The sequence below is a fragment of the Rhinopithecus bieti genome, unplaced genomic scaffold (assembly GCF_001698545.2).
Source record: "Rhinopithecus bieti isolate Rb0 unplaced genomic scaffold, ASM169854v2 scaffold_11944, whole genome shotgun sequence".
In the NCBI taxonomy this organism is placed as follows: domain Eukaryota; kingdom Metazoa; phylum Chordata; class Mammalia; order Primates; family Cercopithecidae; genus Rhinopithecus; species Rhinopithecus bieti.
This window is the reverse complement of record NW_016807378.1, coordinates 3,882,661-3,893,214: the sequence shown is the minus strand read 5'-3', so window position 1 is coordinate 3,893,214 and position 10,554 is coordinate 3,882,661. Positions and strand designations below refer to the sequence as shown.

Here is a 10,554-nt window from a genome sequence, read left to right as displayed (position 1 = left end):
TTTATTTATTTATTTATTTATTATTTATTTATTTATTTATTTTTTGAGAAATGTCTTCATTAAGTGATCAAGAGGCCCCTTTGGCCAGCAGGATGTAGCTGTGCTTAAGACCTGCTTGCTCCTCATGCTTGGAAAGCCCAGCCAGCCAGCACTTGGGAGGGTAGGCTATCCATCTCCTCATGGGGAGCTGGGAAGACTGTGTGCCCATCCACACAGGCTCCTCCTCAACCCCATGGACTTGATTTTGAGAGTAGGCCTGTGGGATTGGGAACCTGCCAGACAGAGCAGGCATGAAGCGCCTCCAAATGTAACCACCCAATGGGTTCTCCTTGCCTGCTGCCTAGACTGAGCTGATTTATCAAGACAGGGGAACTGCAATAGAAAAAGAGTTTAATTTACACAGAGCTGGAGAGTACAGGAGACCAGAGTTTTATTATTACTTAAATCAGTCTCCCTGAAAACTTGGAGGTCAGGGTTTTTAAAGATAACTTGCTGAGTAGGGGTTTGGAAAATGGGGAGTGCTCATTGGTCAGGTCAGAGATGAACTCATAGGGAGTGGAAGCTATCTTCTTGCACTGAGTCAGTTCCTGAGTGGGGGCTAAAAGTCCAGATGAGCCAGTTTATCAATCTGGGTGGTACCAGCTCATCCTCTGAGTGCAGGGTCTGCAAAATATCCCAAGCACTGACCTTAAGCTTTATAATAGTGATGTTAGCCCCAGGATACAATTTGGGAAGATTCAGAATCTTGCAGCCTCCAGCTGCATGACTCCTAAACCACAATTTCTAATCTTGTGGCAAATTTGTTAGTCCTGCAAAGGCAGTCTAGTCCCCAGACAGGAAGGGGATTTGTTTGGGGAAAGGGCTGTTATCATCTTTGTTTCAAAACTAAACTATAAACTAAGTTCCTCCCAAAATTAGTTCAGCCTACGCCCAGGAATGAACAAAGGGTGGAGGTTAGAAGCAAGATGGATTGGTTAGGTCAGATCTCTGTCACTGTCATAATTTTCTCAGTTGTAATTTTTGCAAAGGGCATTTTCACAAATGGAGTAAGGGGGAGAGAGGAGCTGAAGGAGCTGGTCTTGAGGAAGGAAAGCCCCCAGGTAGTGGTTGACACTTGTGCTCCACAGCCTGGCTGCTAAGAAAGAGTTCCACTGTGAGACCTGGCAGGGAGCGGAATATCTAGGACTGTTTCTAGACAGAAAGAAAGACAGAGGGCTGGGCCAGCTGGGCCTTGGATTTAGAGTCCTGGATTCAGACCCTTTCTGCCTCCATCTCCCACACCCACATCATGCCCTTGGGCTTCCTTTCCGTTCATGCTTCCTGGCCCTCCCTGTGTGCACATTCAGATGTTCACCGTCCCCATCCTTTCTCTCCTGCAGTGATGGAGGTGCAGAGGCCTGAAGCCTGAGAATGCATCTGCAGGCCTTGTATGGGAATATGGAACGTGTGGACCCCACTGCCCACTCTCACACCCTAAGTGACCAAGACCTGTTTTTCTTCTGCATATGATGTTCATTTTGCTCAGCTAATCCTCAAGGCCCAGCTGGCAGAGGGGTCTTCCATAGGAAGTACAGTGTCCCGCAAATATGTTTCCCTTGGAACCACGCCAAGGGAGGGCCACAGCAATGATGGTCCACAGTCTCAGTTAAACCTAGTTTCCAAAGGGTTTGGGGGGCTTTGTCAGGAGAGGGGAGGCAGAGAATAGAACTTCCTGCAGCTTCCTGGCTTCAGTTAGAGCAGCTCCAGTTTTTAATGTATTACATATATGGAACATTGATGTTCCATGATGACCTCAGCTTTAAATAACTGTTCTGACATGAATGAATATGTGCATGTATGTATATACACATACATGTGTAAATATGTCAACACATATGCACATATGCATATGGATGCTTACTGATGATCTTAGTAATGATAGTTCATAATTTGAGGCATTCTCTGAGGGTGGTACCTGTCCCATAGCAGGGTCTCAATAAATATTTGATGCCAGGTGTGGTGGCTCATGCCTGTAACCCCAGCACTTTGGGGGCTGAGGTGGGAGGATCACTTGAGCCTGGGAGTTTGAGACCAACCTGGACAACACAGTGGGACCTTGTCTCTATAAAAAATTAAAAATTAAAATTAAAACATTATCTGCATGTGGTGGTGCGTGCCTATAGTCCCAGCTACTTGGGAGGCTGAGGTGGGGGGATCATTTGAGCCCAAGAGGTGGAGGCTGCAGTGAGCCATGACCCCACCACTGCACTCCAGCCTGGGTGACAAAAAAAAACCACACAAAAATATTTGATGCGTGAACAAATGAAAAGTTTGGTAGTGTATGTTGTGGGGACAGGAGTATGGTGTGAGGGAAGGAGAGGGTTCAATCTATTATAATCATTAGTCTATTAACTTGTGGTAAATGAGCTATAGGAGATAAATTCCTACTTACTGTACACATTAAATGGACTCTTCTCCCACCCCATCTTCCCTGTCCCTTTCTTTTTCCACAGCAGCTCTGCAACGCGCCAATAGCTTCCAGTCTCCAACCCCAAGCAAATACCAGAACTGGAGGAGAGAATTCCGGTGGAGTGAGTCACTAGCTCTCTGGGAGTGGGAGGCTGGGACTGGGCAGAAGATCTCTGGTTATTTCTCAAGGGCAACTGTTCTCATTCCTTACATGGTATCTCTCTGGTGTGGCCTCCTAGTTGTCAGAGGCAAGAAATAAAATATCAGGTTGACTTTATTTCCACTGCTGACTAGAGGGAGCCTTTTCCAAGGGACTCAAGATCTTCCCATTCCCCTCCACCCCTGGCTTAGGAATTATGGAGCCTTAGGATTCTACAGTTTCACTCAGACAGGGCCTTAGCCATCATTACCTCTAAGCTTTTTGAAATACAGACGAGTAAACTGAAGGAACTCTATGATTTGATTCTGTACACTGGAGTGAGACTGGAGCATCAGATTAATGACCTCATGCAAAGCAGGATGCTACAGACAGACACACACGCATCTGCACACACACCCCTACACACACACATACGCACATGCACACACACACACCCCCCTACACACACACACACACACACACACACACACCTGCTCATTTTTCAGAGTCAGACTTGGTCCCAGTGTCCTGGGGAAGAGCAGGGCTGTGGCAGGTGCTGAGGCAGCAGGCCCTGCCAGGGGGTGCAGTGACCACACACAGACTCACAGCGTCTAGGCAGGCCTGGGATCCAGGGGCTGCAGCACTTACTGCGCAGAGTTCCCTCCCCAGGCCCTGGAGCAAGGGGCAGAGACTCTTCATCCAGTTCCAGGCTCATCGCTGCCTTCCACCTCCCCCCACACCCACTCCCTCTCCGGCCTCACCCTAGGAGAGGAGGACCCAGAAAGGCCTTGGCTTAGACAGGGGTTTCTACCAAGAAATGTTGCAGTTGGAACTGAGCCCTGGGCTTCCTTCCTTCTGAGTCAAGGCTCCCAGCCAGTGAGTCATTCCCCCGCCATCCGCAGACCCACCACCCTCGCTCTGGGTCAGGCTGGGACAGGGGCACCTCGGAAGCAGGACCCAGGGCTGCACTCTTGGGCAGGCCACTTCATCTGGGGACAGCCTAGAGTGACTCCTGAATCCTCTGACAGCCCCCAGCGGTGACAGCAGAGGGTGGAGGAGCTAGCGTTGCCACACATGGGTCATCGCCTTTACTGCCCTGCTCTGGCCCTCCCCAAGTCCCTGGAAGCCTGCTGCCCGGGCCCCGGATGCATGGGTGCAGGGTCCATCCCAAGGCATCCAGCCCACTCTACTGTGTGCCGCCAGTGTGGGGGCTCAGTCCGTCCTCAGGAAGCTCTCAGCCTGGGGTGAGAGCAGGGAGGCTGGTGGTAGACCCTCCCAGTAGGGCTGGGTCGCTGGGGGAGGTGCAGGAACAAGAGGACTGCTGAATAGCCCCATGGTGTCTGGAATGGGCCTGGGAAACTCAGCCTGTAGTTATCAAAGAGTGTTGTACAGTGTTTCTCAAGAGTATACGAAAGCTGCTTTGAGGGCAGGGCTTGAGTTTTGATCATTTCAATCAGCCTAGTGTCTAGCATGGTCTGACCCAGAGGAGGAACCCAATCCTTGTTTGCTGAATCAATGAATGAAGTAAGGAACCAAGGAGCAAGCCAGCTGAACTGAGCGCAGAGGGAGCACATGGATTCAGACCTGCTCAGGCTGCCGCCCCTAGAGGGCGCTCCAAGACTTCGAGAGGGATTTGAACCTTGCAAACCCTCCCAAGTTCTGAGAAGCTGCACCCTGAAGTCCCAGTCTCACAAAAATCCCGACAGCTGAAAGCCACGATAGCCATCTTTTGTACTGTCTTTATTTTGCCTAAAAGAAAATCCCAGGGAGCAGGGCTGGCCTTGCCATTGGAAGCAGAATGTGTGGTACCATCCCTCCTGTCCAGAGGCATTACTGCCCCATCACAGCTGGTTCTGGCCCCAAGCCCCAGGTGGGAGGGCTGGAGGGGCTATGTGGCTGCCCTGGGCACCCTCACCAGCTGCTCATGCTGCCAGATGACCTCTAGGATCTACAGGAAAGGTTGCTGCTGCTAGAGGGCCCAGAGAGGAGGTAGCGCAAGCGCCTGACCCAGAGGCAGCCTGGATGCTGAAACTCAGGCCCTGGTGTGCGCATCAGCATCCTTCACACAAAGCAACCCTAAGGTGCCAGGGGCACGTGTGACTGAGACCTGGGCAGAGAACAGGGCAGCCCCAGGTGGGCTGTACCAAGGTTTCAAGGAAACGGCCAGCTGGGAGGGGGATGTGAGTTGGTCAATGAGGAGCTCTTGGCCCAAAAGTGGGAGAAATCATGGCTGTGTAGAGAGTGTGCAGCCCCCTCTGGAATGGGCCAGAGCTTCAGCAATGTGCTTCAGCAAATGTCTTTACCTGGATGCGGCTTAAGTGTGTGAGAGGGTGGGAAACTAATGGAGTTCATATTTTGCCAACAACTAGCTTTTACTTTGTGTCCTGCGCCACTGGGCACCTTTTTTTTTTTTTTTTTTTTTGAGATGAGGTCTCACTCTGTCACCCAGACTGGAGTGCAGTGGCGTGATCTCAGTTCGCTGCAATCTCCGCACCCCAGGTTCGAGTGATCCTCCCACCTCAGCTTCTCCAGTAGCTGGGACCACAGGCGCACACCACCATGCCCGGCTAATTTTTGTATTTTTGGTAAAGACAGGGTTTCACCATATTGGCCAGACTGGTCTTGAACTCCTGAGCTAAGTGATCCACCCACCTCAGCCTCCAAATGTGCTGTGATTACATGTGTGAGGCACCACGCCCGGCCAACTGGGCATCTCTTTTTAGCCCATGTTATCTGCTCAACCACCCGATGAAACTGCACCAGCCAGCCCACTTTTTGGATGAGGAGACAGGGGTTAAGCAACTTGCTCAGAGCCGGGGAGCTGGTGTGCATGTGAAGGGGTGGACTTCCAGGCTCCCCTTCACCATCTTCTGAGAGGACCCAAAGACACAGTGGGCATCAGGAAGGGGAGGGTTCCCATCACCTCTCTCCCCAGGCTGTGCCCACCTCCCAAGCAGTGGCTTGAAGGGCAGCCCAGGGACAAGGGGCTCGGCCTGAGCTGGGGCTTTCCTTCCCTCGTCTCCTCAAGCCTTGCTGGAGTTCCATCTTGAAGGCAGTGCATGAGGACCACGTGTAGAGAGAAGGAGACCCCCTAGCAGGGGTGGGAGTGGGGATTCGAGAAAGGAAAAGAAGGGAGCAGCTTCTGGGTCATGACCTCGTGAGCCCTGAGGCGTTTCTGTCAGGCTTGGTTCCTGAGGTGGCCCTGGCTTCCTGTCAGGGAGTCCCTGAGGGATCCTCAGGGGAACAAAAAGGCAGTCTGTTGAGCTGAGAGGAATTGAGGCAATTGAGGCAAGTGAAGGAGTTTGATTTAGAAGATGGCAGAGAGGGAGAATGAGGGTGCAAGGAGGAAGGAAGGAAGGAATTTGGCAGGAATTTGGCAAGCTGAGGACAAGGAAGGGAAGCAAGGCAAGGACTGACTCACAACTTTTGCCTTTTTAGTCTTGAACCTTCTAATCGTGGGCTGCGATGGGGGTGCGGTAGCAGGAGGCAGGCCAGCCGCCTCCCTGGCAGCTCCTTCCTGCCACCCTCAGATCAGATCTGTTCCCAGAATTACCTTTTCCCTTCAAAGCTTTCTGCGAGACCTCCCTCTGGGAGCTTGCGTGTGGTGCCATCTGTTCAGAGCCCACGCCTGGGACATGCAGTCACACATGTTCGCATTGATGTGTGGGGGAAAGCAGGGGAGAATATCAAGAACAGTGTGGGCCCCAGGGGTGGAGGGGACTCAATGGAACTCTCCTTGAGATGGGACTTGGCCTGCGTGGGTCCCTGAGGAGGAGCTTATCCCTCGGAGCTTTGGGGAAACTGAGACCAGGGGATTGTGTTGCACTAAGAAGCGGGTGAAAATCTGAAGGCTAGACACCCTGGAGGAAAAAATGAGTCAGCTGAGCGGCCAGAAGCAGGGAGATGGACGAGAGAGCGGACTCGTTCCATGTGGCAGTCCTGGGAAGTTTCTGGGGGACATCCCTGTATGCCACCACAGTTCATGGGAGAGCTGGTTGGGCTGAGGGTAGGTACTGAGAGGGCAGATCTGAGAGGGTGCATGGCATTTTACTGAATCAGTTTGAGCAAGTGATCTCAAGTGACCCAATATGGAGACAAAATGTTTGAGATTTTAGATTTAAGGTTACCATGCCTGAGGGAAGGAAGGGAAGAGAGTAAGAAGGAGGGGAGGGGGAGAGGAAGAGAGTATACATATGTGAGCTTGGTTGATCTTGCAGTAGGCTACGACTGTCAGCAGACTAGATGATCTCAGCCCCCCACAGCACAGAACCAGGCCTGTCCTCAGAGCCCTGCCCCACTCCTTTCACTTCCATCTCTTGAGTAGCCACACTGTATCCTGTTTGTTCCCTGACCAACAGGAGCTTGGCATGGGCCCACTCCATATCCTTCAAATGATTTGATACTCACTGAAACCTCCCTCTCTTGTGTTCTCTTAAAATCTCAAATGGCTCTTCCTGTCTGAGAGTCTCTTGGCACACATGTGAGAAGAAAGAGCCCATCTCGTTTGTCATGGATGTCTATCCTGTCTGGGCCCGTGGCTAAGGGTCCAGCATCTTGTGGGAAGAAAGCTCAGGTGGTTTATTGACTGAGTGATTTAACACAGCCCAGCTCCCAACCACAATGGTTTTAGGATGCTCTTTGGAGGCAGATGTACATTTCTAAGAAACATTCCGGAAATGCCCTGATACATCTCTCAAGAGCTTCCTCGCGTGAGTCTGAAACACAATGGTTCTTAGACTTCTCACCCTGGGACTTCCTTTGCCCCACGGGACCCTGACACTGCTATACCCATTCCTCTGAGTTCCACACCTCGGGCACCAGGAACCTCTGAGTCAGGCTCTGACATCTTGCTCTTTCTGATTGTTTATAGAATTGGAGCTTCACTTAAAGCCTCCTCTTTTCTTGATAAAATAATAACACCTTTGTAATGAAGAGTGTGTTCTTTCCTTGGTAGGTTTGACGCCAGTGAACAAAAGAACTATGTCACCTCCAAAGGACCCTTCTCCTTCTCTTCCTCTTCCTTCATTGTCTTCTCGTTCATCTTCCCCACCATCTTCTTCAGCCAGTGTTTCTAAGAATGCTCCAGATGGTTCCTCCCCGCCTCAGGTGAGTGTCCTTGAGGTTCCTGCCCAGGTGTCAGGAAGCTGAGCTACCTGTACTCTTCCCACCTTCCACACTTATCTCTGGATTCCATGTGCTCGTAGGTCAACCTAAGTGCAAAGCCAGGGCCAGAAGATACTCTGTCAAGGGTCTACCCTAGCTGCCTTCATGTATACCTTTCACAAAAGCTCCTGCTGCTCCTTCACAGCCATCCCTGAGGACACAGTCATTCCCTCAGCAAACTTTACAGGGCTTAGACTCCATGCCAGGTCTCCATGAGATACAGAGCTGCTAGGACACCTTTCCCTTGAGAACTTGCAAAGGGCATTGAGGAATTTGCAGCTGTAGAATGGCAGGCACGGAAGTGAGGGTTCCTTTGGTAGCATCCAAGAACCTTGGAAGCAACATCTCCCTTGAATATCAAATATCATCATTGATATGCAGGCTGGACTCTTTCCTTCTGTATGTATTTATCAAGCCTCTGTTACCTGCCAGGCCTGTTCTAGACTCTGGAAAGTAGAGTGCACAAGACAGAAAAGATGGGTGCTCTGGTGAAACCCCTGTGCTATTACCTGCCCTTCGGGCACCAGAGCTCTTGGGAGGACACAGCCGCTCCTAGAGTCCACTCATGTTCCTTCTTTGCCAAGGGCCAAGTTCCTGCATGCTAGAAATAGCTACTTTCTCGATGGTGCAAGGTGGGAGGTTAAAAAGGGTCATTGGAAGGTCTTAAGGGCCATTCTTGTGCTACCACAGCTTCAGCCCAGCGGGTGACTGTCGCTTCTTTCTTTGACGGCCTCCAAAGAAGAAGCCTTGGTTTCTTGGTTGTTAGAGGAACATACCTATGGGTGGATCATGCCCTTTAGTAGAGACAATGACTGAGCAAGAAAATGAGGAGCTTATCTTCCCTTATGTACTTGGCCACCCACAGAGGCCCAGCCAGCCCTACCCTCATGGGCCCAGGAGCTTACAACAGCAGGATTCTACCTTTACCTTCCCCCTGGCTTCCAACCCAGGTAATCTGTGATTCAGAAAAGTCTTTCATCAGTGCTGATTTGGGGGTTCTGGGCAGATCCTGGTAGGACCCAAGGCAGCTACTTAGAACAAAGAGTATCCCTTTGAAATCATCTTAGGCAAAATTATTTTTGAATTTGGACATCTGAGATGGTAAGAAAAAAGGGGAAGGGGTTGTAGATTGAGATTTGCTTTAATCATATAAATAAATGGTGAAATTTTTAAAATAACTGCTATTTTTGCCCATCCCATCTAGATGACAGCGTCTGAGCCCCTCTCACAGGTCTCGAGAGGTCATGCAAATCCTCCCACCCCAACCTTTCAAAGGCGAGCCATAGCCCAAGGAGCACCCAGGGAAATTATGCTGTATGTGCCTCATCACTCAAAGCCAGAGTGGGCAGAGTACTGCCTGGTGAGCCCTGGTGAAGATGGCCTCTCAGGCCCTACAGAGATGACTTCTGATGAGTGCCAGCCAGCAGAGGCCCCTCTTGGGGACACTGGAAGCAACCACAGAGACCCACACCCCATCTGGGGGAAGGACAGGAGCTGGCCAGGTCAAGAGCTATCTCCCTTGGCTGGAGAAGACCGGGAAAAAGGGAGTACTGGAGCCGGGAAGGAAGAAGAGGGAGTGCCAGCGCTGGCAAAGGAGAAGTTGGGCCTAAAGAAGTTAGTCCTCACTCAGGAGCAGAAGACCATGTTGTTGGATTGGAATGACTCCATCCCTGAGAGTGTGCACCTCAAAACCAGGGAGCAACTTTCCCAGAAAAGTGCTGAGAATGGTAGAGGAGGCCGTGTGCTAAAACCAGTCCGCCCCTTGCTGCTCCCTAGGGCAACAAGAGAGCCCCTGCCAACCCAGAGGGGGGCTCAGGAGAAGATGGGGACCCCCGCGGAACAAGCTCAAGGGGAGCGAAGCGTGCCTCCACCCAAGTCCCCACTGCGGCTCATAGCCAATGCCATCCGAAGGTCTCTAGAGCCCCTCCTTTCCAACTCTGAAGGTGGGAAGAAGGCTTGGGCCAAACAAGAATCCACAACGTTGCCCACACAGGCCTGCACTCGCTCATCCAGCCTTCGGAAAACCAATTCCAATAAAGACAGGGACCAGCATTCCCCTGGGAGAAACCGGCCCTCAGCCTTTAGCCCTCCTGACCCTGTCCTCCGCACCCATAGTTTGCCCAATCGGCCATCCAAGATCTTTCCTGCACTTAGGTCCCCACCCTGTAGCAAGGTTGAAGATGTCCCCACACTTCTCGAGAAAGTGAGTTTGCAAGAGACCTTCCCAGATGCTTCTAAGCCTCCGAAGAAAAGAATCTCACTTTTTTCCTCCCTCAGACTCAAAGACAAATCTTTTGAGAGTTTCCTCCAAGAATGCAGACAAAGAAAGAACATCAGGGACCTCTTTGGCAGCCCCAAGACGAAGGTGCTGCCTGAAGACAGTGCGCAGGCCCCAGAGAAGCTGCTGCAGCCTTTCAAAAGCACCTCCCTGCGCCAGGCAGCCCCTCCCCCTCCTCCGCCTCCTCCCTCTCTTACAGCAGGAGATGCAGGTAAGTGGCTCTGTCCTGATAAATGTCTGCACTTCATGCTGGGCAGTTAGTTATCTTCATTGCATTGACAAGCAGGCATCTTTCACTTCGTTTTGCTTCTCAAATACTAACAAAAGTAGGAAAACCCTGAAGGTGAAAAATTTGAAAAAAAATCTGAAAAAATTAGTTTTGATATTATAGAAGGTGTTGAAAAGAGACCAATCAAGTATAACCCTACTACCACTTTCTCACTTATTTTCTTTCTTTCCATAGGAATATTTTTTAGTAAGTTGTACATAAAATTTTGTAGCTCTTTTTTTTTTTTTTTTTTTTTTT

At 50.8% G+C, this 10,554-nt stretch overlaps 1 protein-coding gene across 5 annotated transcripts in view; it reads left to right on the top strand.

Annotated features, from left to right (window-relative positions):
• Nucleotides 1–10,554, top strand: part of MICAL2 (microtubule associated monooxygenase, calponin and LIM domain containing 2) — a 249,879-nt gene that overhangs the window by 173,361 nt on the left and 65,964 nt on the right. For all 5 annotated transcript variants that reach the window (XM_017881588.1, XM_017881586.1, XM_017881587.1 and 2 more), the window contains 3 exons: nt 2,493–2,570; nt 7,542–7,693; nt 8,955–10,239. In XM_017881588.1, coding sequence (XP_017737077.1) covers nt 2,493–2,570; nt 7,542–7,693; nt 8,955–10,239 — 1,515 coding nt within the window. The remainder of the gene's footprint in view (nt 1–2,492; nt 2,571–7,541; nt 7,694–8,954; nt 10,240–10,554) is intronic.